General features: G+C 39.8%; 1 protein-coding gene across 2 annotated transcripts in view; it reads right to left on the reverse strand.

The window, feature by feature from the left end:
* Window positions 1–2,936, reverse strand: part of TAF3 (TATA-box binding protein associated factor 3) — a 241,027-nt gene extending 238,091 nt beyond the window's left edge. For both annotated transcript variants that reach the window (XM_049882005.1, XM_049882006.1), the window contains exon 1: window positions 2,579–2,936. In XM_049882005.1, coding sequence (XP_049737962.1) covers window positions 2,579–2,744 — 166 coding nt within the window. In that variant the 5' untranslated portion in view covers window positions 2,745–2,936. The remainder of the gene's footprint in view (window positions 1–2,578) is intronic.
* Between the last annotated feature and the right edge of the window lie 18,332 nt (window positions 2,937–21,268).

The following is a 21,268-nucleotide window of genomic DNA, read 5'->3' on the forward strand; positions in this document are numbered from 1 at the left end:
TCTTACTAACACAATATCCATTTCAATTCACCTATCTCTTGCTCACCTCTCACTGCCGTCAAGTCGATTCCGAATCATAGTGACCCTATAGGACAGAGTAGAACTGCCCCATAGAGTTTTCAAGGAGCGCCTGGCAGATTCGAACTGCCGACCTTTTGGTTAGCAGCTGTAGCACTTAACCACTATGCCACCAGGATTTCCCCTATCTCCCGCAGGCACTTATTCTCAGTTTAAAAAATATGATCATCTTTAATTCCTCCTTAACTTTTGCAGTCTCAATCCAAAAGCTTCTGGTATTTTCTCCCCTTTTTGCCATGGGTTTCAGATCATTTTTCATTCTCTCTATTTCTACTACCTCAGTATAGTTTCAAGTTCTCTTAACTTGAAACTCTTATATTTCATTGCCAGTATAATTTTCTTAAAACATCACTTTCATCATACTATTTTTCTACTTAAGAGTATGCAATGTTTTCCTATTATCTACCCCATGTTTTATGGGTAAGCGGTGGTTCAGTGGTAGATTCTTGCCTTCCATGCAGGACAGACGGGTTGGATTTCTGGCCAATGCACCTCATGTGCAGCCGCCACCTGTTTGTCAGCGGAGGCTGGCATACTGCTAATGATACTGAACAGGTTTCAGCGGAGCTTCCAGACCAAGACAGACTAGGAAGAAAGACTTGGTGATCTACTTCCAAAAATCAGCTAATGAAAACCCTGTGGATCACAACGGTCTGATTTGCAACCAATCTAAGGGCATGTCCCTGAATGCTTTGAGAAATCATTAACTTGGTGCCCAAAAATTATTTGTTGAAAAAACAGAAAGGCTTTAAAGGAGTGGAAGACAAGATTGCATAACAGTAAGTTGAGTTTACATAATTTGATTTTAAAATTTTGATAGTATAAAAAAGGAATTAAAAAAAAGTCTGTAATTAAGTAAAACAGGAATTAGCATTTTAAAAAGTCACCAAACCACGATGGGGAATAATGAACCTGGTAATTGCATCCTTGCTAAAATCAAGAAAGTGACTATAGAAATTGAGTAATTAGGGAAGAGGTTCATAATAATGCATAGCAATGATGACTTAGGAATACAGGTGAGTGACAGCACATATTCTGGTTTGTGTATAAGGCAGGAAAGTTAACTATGTATTCGGGGGATATTTTTATTTTATTTATTTATTTTTTAATGATACAGAACCTGTCCTTTTTAGGGAACCTGGTAGCAAAAATCTAATTTGGAGTATGCATAACCCCTAACAATATACTGAAGGACTGGGAAGAGAGAGAGGGAAGCAAAAGCCAAGAGGGTACCATGCTGCTAGTGCGCTTGCAAGGTAACAATGAATGAGAGTTACTTTTAGTCCAAGCTTGGAACTTCAAAGTATCACTGAAATCAAGGATTCAAAAAAATACACATTTCTGGATCTCGAAAAGCAAATCAATAGGTATTATGGTAGTGGGTTATTGGTTAATTCGTTTATTCAACAACTATTTGCTGGATGCCTATTATGTTATGGCACCATACGAGGTTATAGAATACAAATATAATAAACAGAGATCCACAGTCTGCTAGGGAGAGGAAGGGTGAGAGACATACACAGATAATGACAAAACAAGGTGACAAATAACATAAATATGCACAGAATTATGAGAGCAGATAACTTGAGTTCAGGAAACAATTTAACAAAGCAAAATATCCTACAAAAGACTTCAGTTACCCAGCTTGCCATTATAAAAACCATGACCTGGAATTTAAATGAGTGGAAGTGCCTTTCCCTCCCCCTCCTTCACGTCAATGAGATGTGTGACTTGTACTAAGTATTCCAAGTTATCAGATATAGATACTATCAGACATTCACCTAGAAAACATAAATACTGTAGCCCAGACTACCTAAAGAACCCTCATAAGCTGCTCTGATCCCTATAGCACACTTTCATAACCAGTAATACATAAAGAGGGAAGTCAAGGGGTGACTGAGATGTCAGTTAAACTAATGAGTGAAACTGACAAAGCCGAGTTTGGGAAGCAGTGAGTACGGATGCTGTCTATGAAATAAACAGGTATAGAAAGAAGAGGCAGTGTCCCTAACGGAGCAGAGCTGTCAATGAGTGTGTTATGAGCTGAAGAATAGCCAGTCTTGTAAGAAACGGCCGGTAGACGGAGCGCCTGTGACAACTAGTTGTAGTAGTTTGTGGGGAAGGAAGGAAAAGGACCAAGGTAAAAGAGCGTTTAAGACATTCTGGGGATGGTTCTACATGCACCAAAAACGAGACAATCAGAAAAACTGATGCACACTTCAGAACAGAGAAGAGATAAAAGGGTATGGAGTTGGGAGCGGAGACAGGGCTCCAAGGCTGGTGGCGGGAAGTTAGCGGATGAGGAAGAGGCATTAAAGGGATGACTACAGTTTCAAGGGTGAATGGAAGCGACGGACCGTCAGGGGCCAACGAGATACCAGATTTCGGGGAAGAAGTGAGGAACTAAAAACTCGTAGGTGCTAAGATACAGAAGGGGAGACTAAAGGTGTCACCCGTGACTTGCCAAAAGCAATCCTCCCTCACCCAGCCCGGTACTCACAGAGCTCAGAGTACCGATGGCAGCCCCGTCCCAACTGCTGCAGATAACGCTGCAGCACGTCCGTGAGGAGATGGCAGGCGCTGAGCTGCACCGAGTCCCAGCCCAGCGCCTGGCAGATCTGCGCCACCGAGACCCTCAACAACGACCTGGAGTAACTCTCACACATCCCGTTCCGTTGACTCCACCGCAGTCCTTGCTGCCACTGCTCTCCAGCCCCACCGCCTAACCTTAGCAGAGCCCCCGATTCATCCTCCAGGGCACCCGTGGCGGGGAAATCGTCCCCTAGACCCCCGGCGACCACCTCAAAGCTTCAGCAACACAGAGCGCGCGAGCCTGAGAATCGCCATTTTGGACTCGCTCCGCCTCCCTCTGGACTGTCGCCGGGGCGAGGCAGCACTAAACAAATACTGATTGCGTCAATGAAAAAGCGCTCCGCCCCATTTGAACAGATCGATTGTTTTGGTATCAACTCTTATGCCTAGAACACTGCAGGAAAAGACTATGAAGAATTCTAGTAGAGGTTGCGCCCCTGAAAAGTCAGATGGTTGAGGCATTCCCAGTGCGGCTTTCACGTGGAGAAGGAGGTGCAGGCAAACCGCGGTATTTTACGGGAAAAGAAGCTTGGATATGTAAATGAAATGAACGTTTTAGAGAGAAATGTTAATCAGAAAGGCTGTAAGTGCGGGAATGGGGTTTGGGGGAGAGAAACAAACTGAAAACGCGGATCTAATCTGTTCTCGTCGCTGCTTAAAAAGTTGAGCTGCTTGCCATGTTGTTTATTGTTAGATGCTGTCTAGTAGGTTCCGACTCATAGCCACCCTATGTACAACAGAACGAAACACTGCCCAGTGCTGCGTCATCCTCACAGTTGTTGCTATGTTTGAGCTCATTGTTGAAGCCACTGTATAAATCCATCTCATTGAGGGTCTTCCTCTTTTTTGCTGACCTTCTACTTTACGTTGTTTTTTTTTTTCTGGGTCTACTTTACCAAGCATGATGTCCTTCTCCAGGGACTGATCCCTCCTGATACCATGTCCGAAGTATGTGAAATGAAGTCTCACCATCCTCACTTCTATGGAGCATTCTGGCTGTGCTTCTTCCATGACAGATTCGTTGTTTTTCTGGCAGTCCTTGATGTATTCAGTATTTTTTGCCAAAACCATAATTCAGAGACATTAATTCTTCTTCAGTCTTTCTTATTCATTGTCTAGCTTTCGCATGTATATTAGGCGATTGAAAATACCGTGGCTTGGGTCGGGAACACCTTAGTCATCAAAATGACATCTTTGCTTTTTAACACTTTAAAGAAGTCTTTTGCAGCACATTTGCCCAATGCAGTATTTCGTTTGATTTCTTGACTGCTGCTTTCATGGGCGTTGATTGTGGATCCAAGTAAAATGAAATTCTTGACAACTTCAATCTTTTCTCTCTTTATTATGATATTGCTTATTGGTCCAGCTGTGAGGATTTTCTTTATGTTGAAGTGTAACTCATACTGAAGGCTGTAGCCTTTGATTTTCATCAGTAAATACTTCAGGTCCTCTTCACTTTCAGCAAGCAAGGTTGTGTCATTTGCATATTGCAGGTTGTTAATGAGTCTTCTTCCAATCCTGATACTGCATTCTTTTTCCTGTAGTCTAGCTTCTCAAATTATTTGCTCAGCATATGGATTAAATAAGTATGATGAAAGGATACAACCCTGACACACACCTTCCCTGATTTTAAACCACACTATTCCCTTGTTGTGTGCAAACAACTGCCTCTTGGTCTATGTAGAGGTTCCATGTAAGCACAGTTAAGTACTCTGGGATTCCCATTCTTCACGATGTTATCCATAGTTTGTTATGATCCACACAGGTCAAATGCTTTTGCATAGTCAGTAAAACACAGGCAGACATCTTTCTGGTATTCTCTGCTTTAAGCCAAGACCCATCTGACATCAGCAATGATATCCCTTGTTCCAAGTTCTCTTCTGAATCTGGCTTGAATTTCTGATGGTTCCCTGTTTCCAGACTAAGACAGACTAGGAAGAAGGACCTGGTGATCTATGTCTAAAAATATAGGCCAGTGAAAACCTTATGAATAGCAGTGGAACATTGTCTGTTATAGTGCCAGAAGATGAGCCCCTCAGGTTGGAAGACACTGAAAGTACAACTGGGGAAGAACTGCCTCCTGAAGTATAGTGGACCTTTATGACATGGATGGAGTAAAGCTTTCAGGACGTTCATTTGCTTATGTGGAACGATTCAGAATGACAAGAAACAGCTGCAAACATCCAATAATCAGAATATGGAATGTAGAAAGTATGACTCTAGGAGAATCAGAAGTTGTAAAAAAGGAAATGGAGCATGTAAAGATCGATGTCCTAGACATTAGTTACCTGAAATAGACTGGTATTGGTCATTTTGAATCAGACAATCATATGGTCTGCTATGCTGGGAAGGACAAATTGAAGAGGGGTACAGTTGCATTCATTGTCAAAAAGAGCATTTCAAGATTTATCCTGAAATACAAGGCTGTTGGTGATAGGATAATATCCATATGCCTACAAGGAAGGCCAGTTTATATGACCATTATTCAAATTTACACATCAACCACTAATACCAAAGATGAAGAAATTGAAGACTTTTGCCAACTTCTGCAGTCTGAAAATGATCAAACATGCAATTAAGATGTATTGATAATTAGTGGTGATTGGAATGCTAAAGTTGGTATCTTAGGCTGGGTTCTCTAGAGAAGCAAAACCAGTAAAGTGTATAGAGAGATTTATATCAAGGAAATGGGTCACACAGTTGTAGAGACTGGAATGTCCCAAGTCTGTGGGGCTTCACATAGCCGCAGGGGATGGCAAACTCAAGCTCGGTAGGTCAGAGAGAGGGCTATTGCTCACAGGCTGTGAAGATCAATGAATCCCAAGATCAGCAGGCAAGACCACAGATAAGCTGCTAGCTCCAGTCCCAGAAATTGGAGGTCAGATGAACAGGAGCCATCTACAGGATCCAGAGTGAGCAAAAGCCATGAGCCTTGCTAGAATGTCTGCTTATATTCAGTGCAGGCCACACGCCCAAGGAAACTTCCCTTTTCAACTGATTGGCTACTTAGAGCAGATCCCATCATGGGGGATGATCCCAACATCATACGACCACCAAACCACTGCCCAGCCAAGTTGACCCACAATCTTAACCATCACAGTTGAAAACAAAGAAGTATAACTATTTGGAAAATATAACTTTGGTGATAGAAATGACTCTGGAGATCACGTTAGAATTTTGCAAGACCAATGACTTCTTCATTACCAATACCTTTTTCAAGCAACATAAACAGCAACTGGACCCACCAGATGGAATGCACAGGAATCAGAACAACTACCTCTGTGGAAAGAGATGATAGAGAAACTCAGTATCATCAGTCAGAACATAGCCAGGGGCCAACTGCAGAACAGAAGATCGATTGCTCATATGCAAGTTCAACGTGAAGCTGAAGAAAATTAAAACACATCTACAGGAGCCAAAATGTGACCTTGAGTATATCCCACCTGAATTTAAAGACCGTCTCAAGAATAGATTTGATGCATTGTACACTAATTGCCAAAGACCAGATGAGTTGTGGGATGCCATCAAGGACATCATACATGAAGAAAGCAAAAGGCCATTAAGAGGACAGCAAAGAAAGAAAAGACCAAAATGGATGTCAGAAGAGACTCAGAAACCTACTCTTGAACGTAGAGTAGCTAAAGTGAAAGGAAGAAATGATGATGTAAAAGCTGAACAGAAGATTTTAAGGGGTGGCACGAGGAGACCAAGTATTGTAACGACACATGCAAAGACCTGGAGTTAGAAAACCAACAAGGAAGAACACAATCAGTATTTCTCAAGCTGAAAGAACGGAATTAAAAATTCAAGCCTCAGGTTGCAATATTGGAGAATTTTGAATATTGAAGGATTCTATGGCAAAATATTAAATGACACAGGAAGCATCATAAGAAGAGTCACTGTACCAAAAAGAATTTGTTGATGTTCAGCCATTTCAGGAGATAGCATATGATCAAGAACTGATGGTATCAAAGGAAGTTCAAGCTGTACTGAAGACATTGGGGAAAAACAAAGCTCCAGGAATCGATGGAATATCAATTGAAATGTTTCAACCAGGGGATGCAGCATTGGAAGTGCTCACTCATGTATGCCAAGAAATTTGGAAGACAATTACCTGGCCAACTGACTGGAAGAGATCCATATTAATTATCCAACAATATCGTTAATGTTACACTCAAGTAAAATTTTGCTGAAGATAATTTAAAAACTGCTTACCATAATATGGATTAAAGTTCGAACTGTCATTGAAAGCCCTTAACAAGAATGCTGGGACTAGGTGAGGGGAGTGCATAATTTTAGGGGGCAACACAAAACTCAGTAATCAACATTAATTTAATATTTGTTTAAATATTAAATACAGTATTTTTAAATCTAATTTAATGTCAGGATAAAACATCTGTGATGAACAAAGTGTCAGCATTTTAAATAAAGACAGGAACCAATCCTACATTCAAAGAGTGACTCAGCCTCACTCATCTCATACTAATCTCAGCCCTGCTTCCAATAAATTTTATTTGCAAAAAACAGGCCACTTGCAAGTGCACCGTAGTTGCCGATTTGTCTGCCTCTAGCCACTGATCTATCAGGGGAACAAGAAACTTCATTGTCTACAGATCCCTAACAAGTAACCGAACAGAATTCAGTTTGGTGGATGTATCAGAGACTGTTGTCTACTCCAGGGCATTCTCCTACCTCCAGCCAAGTGTTGCCAGATCTTTCCAAGTTGCTGGAAATTGAGTTTTTAGGATAAATACCTTGGTTTTTAAATATTGGGGACACATTTTGAAAGTTTTAATTTGCAATCCAAACTAATTATAGGGTTAAGCCAGATTGGGGCTGTGGGCTCAAGCTTCTGTAGTGTTCCCTCCTCCCATCCCCTCATCTCTTTACACTGTGTCTCTGTTAGCTTCTCTGTATTTAGACATTTCAAAGTGCGTTTAATATTTGAGCTTATGTGCTTCCCCTAATAAATTGTGAGTTTCAGTGTGGTTCTGTATTCCTCTTACAGAGACCGTTTGATAATAGGTTTTATTTATTTATTTTGAACATTTTGTGCTTTAGTTGAAAGTTTACACGACAAATAGTTTCCCGTTCAACAATTTATACACACATTGTTCTGTGATATTGGTTGCAGTCCCCACAATATGTCAGCACTCTCCCCATTTCCACTCTGGCTTCCCCATTTCCATTCATGCATTTTCCCTGCCCCTCCCTGCCTTCTCGTCTTTGGTTTTGGACAAATGTTGCCCTTTTGGTCTTGTATAGTTGACAGTTCTAAGTAGCACATTCGTCATGGATGTTATTGTTTATTTTTTAGCCAGTATATTCTTTGGCTGAAAGGTGACCTCAGGGAGTGGCTTCAAGTTCAAAGTTAGAAGGGTGTCTTAGGGCAGTTGTCTTGGGGACTCCTCCAGTCTTATCAGACCAGTAAGTCTAGTCTATTTTTATGAATTTGGATTTTGTTCATTCTACATTTCTCTCCCTTTCTAACCAGGACCTTCAATTGTGGTCCTGGTCAGAGCAATTGGTAGTGCCAGATGGGCACCATCTAGTTCTGATCTCAGGCTAAAGGAGCCTGTGATTCATGTGGGCCATTAGTACTTTGGACTAATTTCTTCCTTGAGTCTTTGGTTTTCTTCACTTTCCTTTGCTCCAGATGGGAAGAGACCAATAGTTTTTTTGTCTTAGATGGCCACTCTCAAGCTTTTAAGACCCCAAATGCTACTCACCAATCAAGATGTAGAACATTATCTTTATGAGCTATGTTATGCCATTTGACCTAGATGGCTCCCTGAAACTGTGGTCCTTAGCCTTCAAGCCTGGTAACACAGTCCTCTAAGGTGTTTGGTTATGTCTAAGAAGTTTCCATAACTGTGTTCCCTATATACTCTGTTATATACATGAATATACATGCAGCATACATCAGTATGTATATAGAAGTATCCACAGCAGTACCTATATATGCACGTGGGTGTAATCCCCTAAGACCTCCTGCAATTATTTAGCATACATATCTACATGTGAACCCACTCACAAATTGTTTGTTATTACTGTTGTTGCAGGATTATATGTGTTACAGTATTTACCATAGTTGTTCTTTATTCTTGCGTACCTCTCAGTGTCTTCCTTTGCCTTGGTCACGTTGTATTGAATTCTCCCTTGTTGTGTATTTCTTTTCCTTTCACCAGAATTAACACATTTACTATCTAGTTTGTGATTCATCCTCCTTGTCCCTCCCATCCCTGGTAACCATCAAAGAATGTTTCTGTGTGTAAACCTGTTCTTAACTTTTTAGAACAGTGAACTCACATAGTATTTGTCCTTTTGTGATTGACTTATTTTACTCAGTATAATGTCCTCCAGATACGTCCATGTTGTGAGATGTTTCCCAGAGTCATCATTATTCTTTATCATTGAGTAGATTCCATTGTATGTATGTACCACAATTTGTTTATCTGTCCATCCATTGGTGGACACTTAGGTTGTTTCCATCTTTTTGCTATTGTAAATAATGTTGCAGTGAAATGGGCGTGCATATGCCTATTCATGTGAAGGCTATTTCTCTAGGATATGTATATAGGACTGGGATTGCTGGATTATAGGTTATTTGTATTTCTCACTTTTTGAGGAAATACGTACCATTTTCCATAGTGGTTGTACCATTTTCCAATCCTGCCAACAGTGTATAAGAGTCCCAATCTCCCTGAGACCTCACCAAAATTATTTTATTTATTTATTTTTTTGGTCAGTGCCATTATTGCTGAGGTGAAATGATATCTCATTGTAGTTTTGATATCAATCTCTCTAGGCTAATGATCACAAGCATCTTTTCATGAGTTGGTTTTTTTTTTTTTTTTGGCTTTCAATAATTTTTTTTAATGAGTAAAGGGCTCTGGAGACCAAAAAAAGTAGAAAACCAGTGCAAATTATTCACAGTCTTGATTGGTCCATCTCTAGTCATGGCTTCTTAAGGAGCCATTGTTTTGTCATTCCAAGCCTCTATATAAATCCCTTCCCACCTAGGTTTGGTTTACAGTGACCTGAGTGACTGTGACTGAACTTAGTTTCTTTTCCTATTGGCATTTTGGGTTCTTTCATTATTTTCTTTATTTATTATTTCTCTCTATTCTGCTTGTGTTTACTTTTTCCTTTTTCCTCTTTAACTTCTTTTTTTACTTTTTCACATTTTCTTTTTTTTTTTTTTTCATTTTGTAAGGTACCTTTTTTCTTAATATTTTTATTTGTTTGGCTTTATTATTTTTTCTTTTCCCATTTTTACCAATTTCTCACTTAATTTACCTTTATTCACCTATTGATTTTTTTAACGACATTATTTCTTTTTCTCATTTTATTCTTTTTTTTCTAAATTTTATTTATTTTGTTATTGTTCAGAATATACACGGCAAAACATATACCAATTCGACAATTACTACCTGTTCAATTTAGTGACATTGCCTACATTCTTCGAATTCTGCAACCATTCTCTCCCTCCTTTTCTGAGTTGCTCCTCCCTCATTAACATAAACTCACTGCCCCCTAAGGTTTCTATGTAATCGTTCAAGTTGCTATTGCTGATTTGATCCTATATACGTAATATTTAAAAGAACATAATGCTCAAGGCAGGCCTTTTTTACTAGATAAGCTAAACTATTGTTTAGTTTTAAGAAGACTTCAGGGGATATTTTTGGTTTAAGGTTTAAAGATTATCTCAGGGCAATAGTTTTAGGGATTCGTCTACCCTCCATGGCTCCCGAAAGCCTAGAGTTCATGAGAATTTGAAATTCTGTTCTGCATTTTTCCCCTTTTGATCAGGATTCTTCTATGGAATCTTTGATCAAAATGTTCAGTAATGGTAGCTAGGCACCACCTAGTTGTTCCGGTCTCATAGCAAAGGAGGCAGTTGTTCATAGAGGCAATTGGCCACACATTCCATATCCTCCTTCAATGCCTGACTCTGCTTCTTCCTGTGCTACTCCAGGTGTTGTTTTTATTAGGTGCCATCCAGTTGGTTCTGACTCATAGCGACCCTATGTACAACAGAATGAAACACTGCACAGTCTTGCGCCATCCTCAGAATTGTTGCTGTGTTTGAGCCCATTGTTGCAGCCACTGTGTCAGTCCATCTCATTGAGGATCTTCCTCTTTTTTGGTGACCTTCTGCTTTACCAAGCATGTTGTCCTTCTCCAGGGACTGGTCCCTTCTGATAATATGTCCAAAGTACATGAGACAAAGTCTCACTACCCTCTCCTCCAAGGAGCATTCTGGCTGCATTTCTTCCAAGATAGATCTATTTGTTCTTTTGGCAGTCCATGGTATAGTCAATATTCTTCACCAACACCTTAATTCAAAGGCATCAGTTCTCATGCAACCCATTCCCATGCAACCATGACCCTAAACCTCCAAACCAAGAGACCATACCCCATGAGGATTTAGGTTGTGCACAAACAGCCATCTGTTGGTGGGCATTTAGGTTGTTTCAAACTTTTATCTAATGTAAATAGTGTTGCAGTGAACACTGGTATACAAGTGTCTGTCTGAGTCTCTGCTTTCAAGTTTTTTTTGGTATATACCAAGGAGTGGAATTACTAGGTATACGGTAGTTGTATTTGCAGTTTTTTGAGGAACCGCTGCACTGTTTTCCACAATGCCTGTACCACTTTGCATTCCCATCAGCAATGAATAAGGGATCCAATTTCCCCACATCCTCGCCAACATTTGATATTTTCTGTTTCTTTTGTTTGTTTTTATCTTGGCCATCCTCGTTGTTGTTGTTAGGTGCCATCAAGTTAGTTCTGACTCATAGTCACCCTACAGGACAGAGTAGAACTGCCCCAATAGGGTTTCGAAGGAGTGGCTTGTGGATTTGAACTGCCGTCCTTTTGGTTAGCAGCTGAGCTCTCAACCACTATGCTACCGGGGCACCTTAGCCATCCTAGTGGAAGTGAAATGGTGTCTAATTGAGGTTTTGATGTGCATCTCACTGATGGCTAATGATGTTGAGCATCTTTTTGTGTGCATGGTGGGTGATAGAGATTGAATTGTGTCCCCCCCAAAATGTATGTCAGTTTGGCTAGGCCATGATTCCCAGTATTGTGTGATTGTCCACCATTTTGTCACCTGATGTGATTTTCCTATGTGTTGTAAATCCTACCTCTATGATGTTAATATTTATTATGATGTTTGTGGTGATACACATTCATTTGGTGATCTAACTGAATGTGGAAATTATAGAACAATATCATTAATATCACATGCAAGCAAAATTTTGCTGAAGATCATTCAAAAACGGCTGCAGCAGTGTATCAACAGGGAACTGCCAGAAATTCAAGCTGGTTTCAGAAGAGCACATGGAACCAGGGATATCATTGCTGATGTCAGATGGATCCTGGCTGAAAGCAGGGAATACCAGAAGGGTGTTTACGTGTGTTTTATTGACTGTGCAAAGGCATTCAACTGTTTGGATCATAACAAACTATGGATAACATTGCAAAGAATGGGAATTCCAGAACACTTAATTGTGCTCATGAGGAACCTTTACATAGATCAAGAGGCAGTTGTTCAGACAGAACAAGGGGATACTGATTGGTTTAAAGTCAGGAAAGGTGTGTGTCAGGGTTGTATTCTTTCACCATACCTATTCAATCTGTATGCTGAGCAAATAATACAAGAAGCTGGACTATATGAAGAAGAACGGGGCATCAGGATTGGAGGAAAACTCATTAACAACTGTGTTATGCAGATGATACAACCTTGCTTGCTGAAAGTGAAGAGGACTTGAAGCACTTACTGACGAAGATCAAAGACCATAGCCTTCAGTATGGATTGCACCTCAACATAAAGAAAACAGAAATCATCACAACTGGACCAATGAGCAACATCATGATAAATGGAGAAAAGATTGAAGTTGTCAAGGATTTCATTTTACTTGGATCCACAATCCACAGCCATGGAAGCAGCAGTCAAGAAATCAAAAGACACATTGCATTGGGTAAATCTGCTGCAAAGGACCTCTTTAAAGTGTTAAGAGCGAAGATATCACCTTGAAGACTAAGGTGCGCCTGACCCAAGCCATGGTATTTTCAATCACATCATATGCATGTGAAAGCTGGACAATGAATAAGGAAGACTGAAGAAGAATTGATGCCTTTGAATTGTGGTGCTGGCGAAGAATATTGAATATATCATGGACTGCCAAAAGAATGAACAAATTTGTCTTAGAAGAAGTACAGCCAGAATGCTCCTTAGATGCAAGGATAGCGACACCGCACCTTACATACTTTGGACTTGTTGTCAGGAGGGACCAGTCCCTGGAGAAGGACATCATGCTGGGCAGAGTACAGGGTCAGAGGAAAAGAGGAAGAGCCTCAACGAGGTAGATTGACACAATGGCTGCCACAATGAGCTCAAGCATAACAGTGATTGTAAGGATGGCTCAGGACCGGGCAGTGTTTCATTCTGTTGTGCATAGGGTCACTATGAGCTGGAACTGGCTCGATGGCACCTAACAACAACACAACAACATGACGTTAATGAGGAATCAGCAGTCATTTAACGAGACAACTCAATCTACAAGATTTGATTGTGTTTTAAGTCAATCTCTTTTGAGATATAAAAGAGAAAAGCAAGCAGAGTGGCAGGGGGACCTCCCACCACCAAGAAACAAGAGCCACGAGAATAGCGCTTCCTTTGGACTTGGGCTTCCTGTGCTGACAAGCTCCTCAACTGGGGAAGATTGATGACAAGGATCTTCCCCTAGAGCCCACAAGAGAGAAAAAGGCTTCCCCTGGAGCTGACACACTGAATTCGGACTTCTAGCCTCCTAGACTGTGAGAAAATAAATTTCTCTTTGTTAAAGCCATCCACTTGTAGTATTTCTGTTATAGCAGCACTAGATGACTAAGACAGTGGCCACTTGAATGTCCCATTTGGTGAAATGTCTATTCAAGTCCTTTGCCATTTTATGATGGGGTTAATTTTGTTTTTGTTGTTAAGTCGTCAAAGTTTTATGTATATTTTGGTTATTAGATTCTTGTTGGATATATGGTTTACAAAGATATTCTCCCAGCTGGCAGCTTGTCTTATCACTTTTTTGGTAAAGTCTTTTGATGAACAAAAGCTTTTAAATTTTATGATGTCCCATTTATTTATTTTGTCTTTTGCTATTTTTGCTTTTGGTATTATATTAGATAATCCATTGTTGAAAGCTAGACCTGACAGTGTTGCCCCTGCTTGTTCTTCTAAAAATTTTATGGTTTTAGTTTGTACGTTTAGGTCCTTAATCCATTTTGAATTTGTTTTTGTGTATGGTGTCGGGCATGAGTCCTCTTTCATTTTTCTGCATGTGGAAATCCAGTTTTTCTCAGCACCATTTCTTGAAGAAACTCTTTCTCCCCCATTGAATGGACTTACCAGCCTTGTAAAAATCAGCCGACCACAGATGTCTGGGTTTATTTATGGACTCTCAATTCTATTCCATTGGTCTGTGTGTCTATTGTTATACCAGTACCGGCTGTTTTGATTACTGTAGCTGTATAGTATGTTTTGAAATCAGAAGTGTGAATGTTCCTAGTTTGTTCTTCTCCTTCAACATTGTCTTAGCTCTTCAGGGCCTCTTGCCATTCCATATAAAGTTGAGGATTGGTTTTCCTATTTCTATAAAGAAAGCTTTTGGAATTTTGATAGGGACTGCATTGAACCTATAGAGCACTTGGTTTAGTATTGATATCTTAATGATATTAAGTCTTCCAATCCCTGAACATGGAACATCTTTCCATTTATTTAAGTATTCTTTAATCTCTTTCAGCAGTGTTTTATAGTTTCCATTGTATAAGTCTTCCACATCCCTCATTAGATTTATTACTAGGTATGTTCTTCTCTTAGATGCTGTTTTAAATGGAATTGTTTCCCCAATTTCCCTTTTGGATTTCTTATTGCTGGTGTATAGAAACTCAACTGATTTTTGTTTGTTGACCTTGTACTCTGCAACTTTGCTGAATTATTAGCTCTAGAAGTTTTCTTGGGGACTCTGGGATTTTCTTTATATTGGATCATATCATCTAAGAATAGAGGCAGTTTTTACTTCTTTTCCAATCTGTATGCCTTTTATTTCTTTTCCTTGTCTTATTGCTCTGGCTAGGACTTCTAATACAATATGACTAGAAGTGGTGAGAGTGGGCACCCTTGTCTTGTTCCCAATTTCAAGGGGAAAGCTCCCAGTCTTTCTCCATTAAGTACAATGTTTGCTGTTGGCTTTTTATATATGCCTTGAATCATTTTGAGGAAATTTCCCTTCTGTTAAAATCATCTTATAGGGTTTTCCTCAAGAAAGGGTGTTAGATTTTACCAAATGCTTTTTCTGCATCCATAAAAAAATGCTTTTTCTGCATTCATAGATTTGATCAAATGGTTCTTTTTCTTTGTTCTAGTAATGTGCTATATTACCTAGACTGATTTTCTAATGTCGAACCACCCCTGCTGTCTTAGTTATCTAGTGCTGCTATAACAGAAATACAAGTGGATGGCTTTAACAAAGAGAAATTTATTCTCTCACAGTGTAGGAGGCTAGAAGTCCAAATTCAGGGTGCCAGCTCCAGGGGAAGGCTTTCTCTCTCTGCTGACTCTCAGAGAAGGTCCTTGTTATCAAACTTCCCCTGGACTAGGTAGGAGCTTCTCTGCACAGGAACCCCAAGTCCAAAGGATGCGCTGTGCTCCCGGCGCTGCTTTCTTGGTGGTATGAAGTTTCCCCGTCTTTCTGCTCGCTTCTCTTTTTTTATCTTAAAAAGAGATTGGCTTAAGACAAAATCTAATCTTGTAGATTGAGTCCTGCCTCATTAACACAACACAACTGCCACTAATCCCATCACATCACATCATAGAGATAAGATTTACAACACATAGGAAAATCACATCAAATGACAAAATGGTGGACAGTTAACACAATACTGGGAACCATTGCCTAGCTAAGTTGACAGATTTTGAGGGGACACACTTCGACTCATGACACCTGCATTCCTGGAATAAACCCCACTTGGTCATGATGTATGACTCCTTAAATATGCTGTTGGATTCTGTTCCCTAGTGTTTTGTTGAGGATTTTTGCATCCATATTCATAAGAGATATTGACCTTTAGTTTCTTTTTTTGTGGTGTCTTTGTCTGTTTTGGATATCAGGGTTATGTTTGCTTCATAGAATGAATTAGGGACTATTCCTTGTCTATCTTTTGGAAGAATTAAAACAGTATTGGTTTCAGTTCTCCTCTAAATGTTTGGTAAAATTTCCTAGTGAAGCCATCTGGTCCAGGACTTTTTTTTTTTTTTTTTCGTTTGGGGAGGTTTTTGATCACTGATCCTATCTCTTCACTTGTTATGGCTCTTTTAAGACTTTTTATTTTTTCTTGCGTCAGTTTGGGTAGCCTCTGTGCTTCTAAGAATTTGTCCATTTCATCTAGGTTATCCAGTTTGTTGCTGTACAGTTGTTCATAATATTCTATCATAATTCTCTTTATTTCTATTGAGTCAGTAGTAATGTACCCTCTTTCATTTTATTTTGGTTATTTGCATATTTTCTCTTTTTTTTTTTGTCAGTCTAGCTAAAGGTTTGTCAATTTTATTGATCTTTTCAAAGAACCAACTTATGGTTTTATTGAGTCTTTTTATTGTTTTTATGTTTTATGTATTCATTTTTGCTTTGATCTTTGTTATTACCTTTTTTTCTGGTAGGTAGACTTGGTTTGCTCTTCTCTTTCTAGTTCCTGGAGTTAGGCTGTTAAATTGGGAGCTTTCTTCTTTCTTTATTGCTATTTGTTTTCCTCTGAGTACTGCCTTCGCTGCATCCCATATGTCTTGGTATGTAGTGCTTTCATTTTTGTTTAACTCTAAGAAATTTGTGATTTCTCTATTGATTTCTTCCTCGACCCATTGATAGTTTAATACTGTGTTGTTTAATTTCCGTATGTTTGTGTACTTTTCAGGTTTTTTCCTGTTATTGATTTCTAGGTTCACTCCATTATGGTCAGATAAAATACTTTTTAAGTTTATCAAAACTTGGTTTGTTACCTAAAATGTGGTTTATGCTGGAGAATGATACATGTGCTCTTGAGTAGAAAGTATATTGTGCCATTTTGGGATAGAGTGTTCTATATATGTCTGTTACATCTATTTAGTTTATAGTGTCATTCAGGTCCTCTGTTTCCTTGTTGATCTTCTTTCTAGATGTCCTGTCCAATACTGAAAGTGGTGTATTAAAGTCTCCAGCTCTTATTGTAGTACTATTTATTTCTCCCTTCAGTTCTATCAGTGTTTGCTTTATATATTTTGGTGCCCCAATGTTGGGTGCATGTATATTTATGACTGTTAAATCTTCTGGATTAATTAACCATTTTATCACTATATAATGTCATCTTTATCTCCACTTCATCCAATATTAAGATTGCTACCCCAGCTCTCTTGGTTATTATTTGCATGAAATACATTTTTCTATCCTTTCACTTTCAACCTATTTGTGTCCTTGGGCTGAGGCATGTCTCTTGTAAACAGCATATAGTTGCATCATTTTTTTTAAATCCATTCTGCCACTCTCTGCCTTTCAATTGGAGCATTTAGTCCAGTTTTATTCACTGTGATTGCTGATAGAAGTGACGTACTTCTGCCATTTTGTTGTTTTTTGTGTGTCTTAAGCCTTCTTTGTTTTTGTTCTTTAGTACTACTTGCTTTTGTGTTTTCATTGGTTTATTGTACTGAGCCTTTTTGGTTTCCTTGTGTGTATGTTTTTTGTATCTTTTCTTAGTGGTTACTATGAACATTACATTTAAGAGCTTGTATTTATAACATTCTAGGGTATTCAGTAACATACAAGAAATTCTATATCTATACCATTCCTCTCTGCCTTTTGTTTTTGTTAACATTAATTACGTCTTTATATTTCACGTGCCCTCTAAGTTAATTTTATCCTTTTGTATATTATTAAAAAACATGAGGGACAAACATTTAGAATTATCAATCATGAATACTTTATTGCTAGCCCTTTTACTTGTCCACGTATTTTCCTTTATTAGGGATTTTTTTGTGCGTATGTGTATTTCTTTGAATTACTTTCTAGTGTCTCTTCTCTTCCATCTACAGAATGCTCATTAGTATTTTTCGTACGGACAGTCTGGTGGATATGGACTCTCTCAGCCTATGTTTGTCTGGTATGTTTTAATTGCACCGTCATTCTTGAAGGATAGTTTTGCTGGGTGGTTACCAGTTTTTTTTTTTCTTTCAGAACTTTAAATACATCATTCCATTGCCTTCTAGCTGCCAATGTTTCTGAGGACAAATCACCACTTAATCTTATTGGTAATCCTTTGTATGTGACTGTTTGCTTCTCTCTCACTGCTTTCAGGATTCTCTATCTTTCATTTTTGTGAACCTAACTATGAGTTGTCCTGGTGTAGATCTCTTTGGGTTTATCCTGCTTGGGTTTCTCTGAGCTTCTTGGATTTGTAGATTAATGTCCTTTGTTAGATTGGGGAAATTTTCTGTTATTATTTCTTAGAATAGTTTTTCTGTCACTTTCTCGCTCTCATCTCTTTCTGGAATTCCCATGATGTATATATTAAATCTCTTGTTGTTATTTCATAATTCCATTAAACTGTGAGCAGCTTTCTTGAGCCTCCATTCTTGTTGCTCTTCAGCATCTGTGATTTTAAGTATTTTACCCTCTAATTCGCTGACTCTTTCTTCTGCCTGCATAAATCTGTTGGTAAGTCCGTCTGGTGTGTTTCTTGTTTCAATTATAGTCCCTTTCAGCTGCAATATCTCTTTTTTTAGATCCTTATTTTGTTTTTGCATTGTTTGCCTTATTTCCTTTAGCTCTTTGTGTTTTCCCTTAGTTCTTTAATTATGTTTAATGTTGTTATGGGAAACCCTGGTGGCGTAGTGGTTAAGTGCTACAGCTACTAACCAAAGGGTCAGCACTTCGAATCCACCAGGCGCTCCTTGGAAACTCTATGGGGCAGTTCTACTCTGTCCTACAGGGTCACTATGAGTCGGAATTGACTCGACGGCAGTGGGTTTGGTTTTTTTTTTTTTTTTTCAGTTTAATGTTGTTATATTTTTCCTTTCATTATTTGGTTATACCTAGATGTGCTTTTGGAGCCCTGGGTGGCACAGTAGTTAAGAGCTCAGCTGCTAACCAAAAGGTCAGGAGTTCAAATCCACCAGCCACACCTTGGAAACCCTATAGGGGCACTCTGAGTTGGAATCAACTCAATGGCAACAGATTTGTTTTAGATGTGCTTTCACTCCCTTTGTCATGTTCATTTGGATGGGTCATTTTTTCTGTTCTTTGTGTGTCTTGTGATTTTTTGTTGCTACATTAGACTTTTTCAGGATGTTTCCTTTCTCAGTTCTCCCCAGTATTTGGTGGTTTTGCCTGCACTACTTTCTTCAAGAAACTCTTAGGCAGGCAGCACCTTCAGCCTTTGCTTACTGTTTCCTCTCCCTCTCTGTAATAGGTCTTTTTCTCTACCTGATTTAATTAGGATTCGAAAGTTCCAGATCTCAGTTTTCAACTTTCAGCCTCTTCCAAACACACCAGAAAAAAACACACTGTGATGAATCTCTCCAACAGCCAGCACCACCACTCAGGCAAGATGTTGTATACTAATCAATATGTCCACCAGGGCATGCAGCTCTCTCTCTCTGGTTATTACCCCTTTCTCTTCTTTGTTTCTGCAGCCACGTTCTTAGTCAGAAAACCCAGCAAGCCCCCTCTGGGGCTGAGTTTTGCCCTCCAATTTTGCCCAAGGCTTCCTTCTCTGCTCTCTGGTGTTTGCTTCTATCTGAGCTGGATTTCAGGGGAAACACAAGCTGACTTTCCTCTGTTTCAGGAGGAGGAGGGACTGACACTCCACAGAAGAACCTCCAAGAGATCTGTCTTGTTGGTTTCAGAGCCCCAGTGGGCCTGTGGTAGTTGGGCAGGGGCAGTCTCCTCTTAGGTAACCCTCCTCCTGTCTCCACTGTAGGGGACCTTGTACAGGAGTTCATATCAGCCTAGAGGCTAACAGTTACCAGGTAGAGGAGGGATTGTGATATTCTGAACGGAACCCCACGGAAGTCTGCCTTGTTGGTATCAGAGCCTGCCCTGTGGGTGTAGCTTCCTACTGCACAGCAGCCTTAGTCAGCAGTCCTCAGCACCAACTGGAAAAGGAAGCAGACAGACCCAAGTTGATCCCCAGGGAGATCTGTCCTGTTGGTTTCAGACGCCTGAGCTACACAGTGCACAGGAAGGAAGGTAGAATGCTGACCACGATAGCAGACTCCACTACAGGAAGCCTTCTGTGGCAATTCACTGCAGGGATACAGGTGACAGTGTCTGAATGAGAGAGGGGTTGTCACACTGCAAACAGACCCTCAGGGATGTTTATCTCATTGCTATCAGAAACCTTCCCCATGTAGTATGTTGGCTGTGGGTGTAGCCTCCACGCAATATATCTGTTTCATAGTACACAGCAGCCTCAGTCAGCAGTCCTCAGCTCTGACCAGAAGGGAGAGCAGGTAGATGCAGACTGACTCCCTGGGAGGTCTGTCCTGTTGGATTTAAAGGCCAGAGCTATGTAGTGCATAGGGAGGCAGGTAGAGTGTTGACTGTGAGAACAGACTCCACTTCAGGGGTGCTTCTGTAGTAGTTCACAGTTGGTTGCAGCCCACAGTGTCCAGGTGGGGGAGGTGCTAGCACACTTCCAAAGGACCCCCAGGAAGGTCAACCTTGTTGATTTAAGAGCAGAAACTTGGGGTCCTGTGTCTTTGTATAGGCAGGGGATGTGGCTCTTTTTGGGAGGCCGCTTCCCCAGTTCACAGTAGCCAGCAGCCTGCACGTGGCTGGGGTGGAGGTGGGAGGGAAGAGCAGGGACATCGAGAGAAGCATTTTTCCTACCATATGCAAATTGTTGTTGATTCTTGCCTGCCTGCTGCTTTCTCTGCTCCCTATTCAGAGTCCCTCAAAGCCAAGTGCTATTTCATTGTTGTATTTCTTGTTATATTTGTGGGGAAGGGTCAGATGATGGTCTGTTTAAGCCACCATCTTCTCTCTATCTCTGTCTTCATGTGTTTGTTAGCTGCCTGAATGTCTTCTTTGGTGAAGTGTCTGTTTATGTACTTTGCTCATTTTTTAGTTGGGTTGTTTGTCTTTTTATTTTGAGGTGTTGAAGTTTCCCATAAATTTTAGATAATAGACCCTTGTCAGATATGTTGTTGCTAATTTTTTTTCCCCAGTCTGTAGATACTCTTTTCACTCTTTTAGTTAAGTATTTGGTGTACATAATATTTAATTTTTAGGAGGTCCCAGCTATATACTTTATCTTCTGCTGTCTGTGTATTATGAGTTATGTTTGACAGTCTATTTAGGCCATAAGATATGGTCCCTAGATTTGTCCGTATTTTTTTTTATTGAACTTTATAGGTTTAGGTTTAATATTTAACTCTTCCATACATTTCGAGTTAGTTTTTGTGTATAGTGTGAGGTATGGATCCTGTTTCATTTTTCTGCAAATAGATACCCATTTTTGTCAGTACCATTTGTTAAAGAGACTATCTCTTCCCCATTTAATGGACTTT

This window comes from Elephas maximus, chromosome 4 (assembly GCF_024166365.1).
Source record: "Elephas maximus indicus isolate mEleMax1 chromosome 4, mEleMax1 primary haplotype, whole genome shotgun sequence".
In the NCBI taxonomy this organism is placed as follows: domain Eukaryota; kingdom Metazoa; phylum Chordata; class Mammalia; order Proboscidea; family Elephantidae; genus Elephas; species Elephas maximus.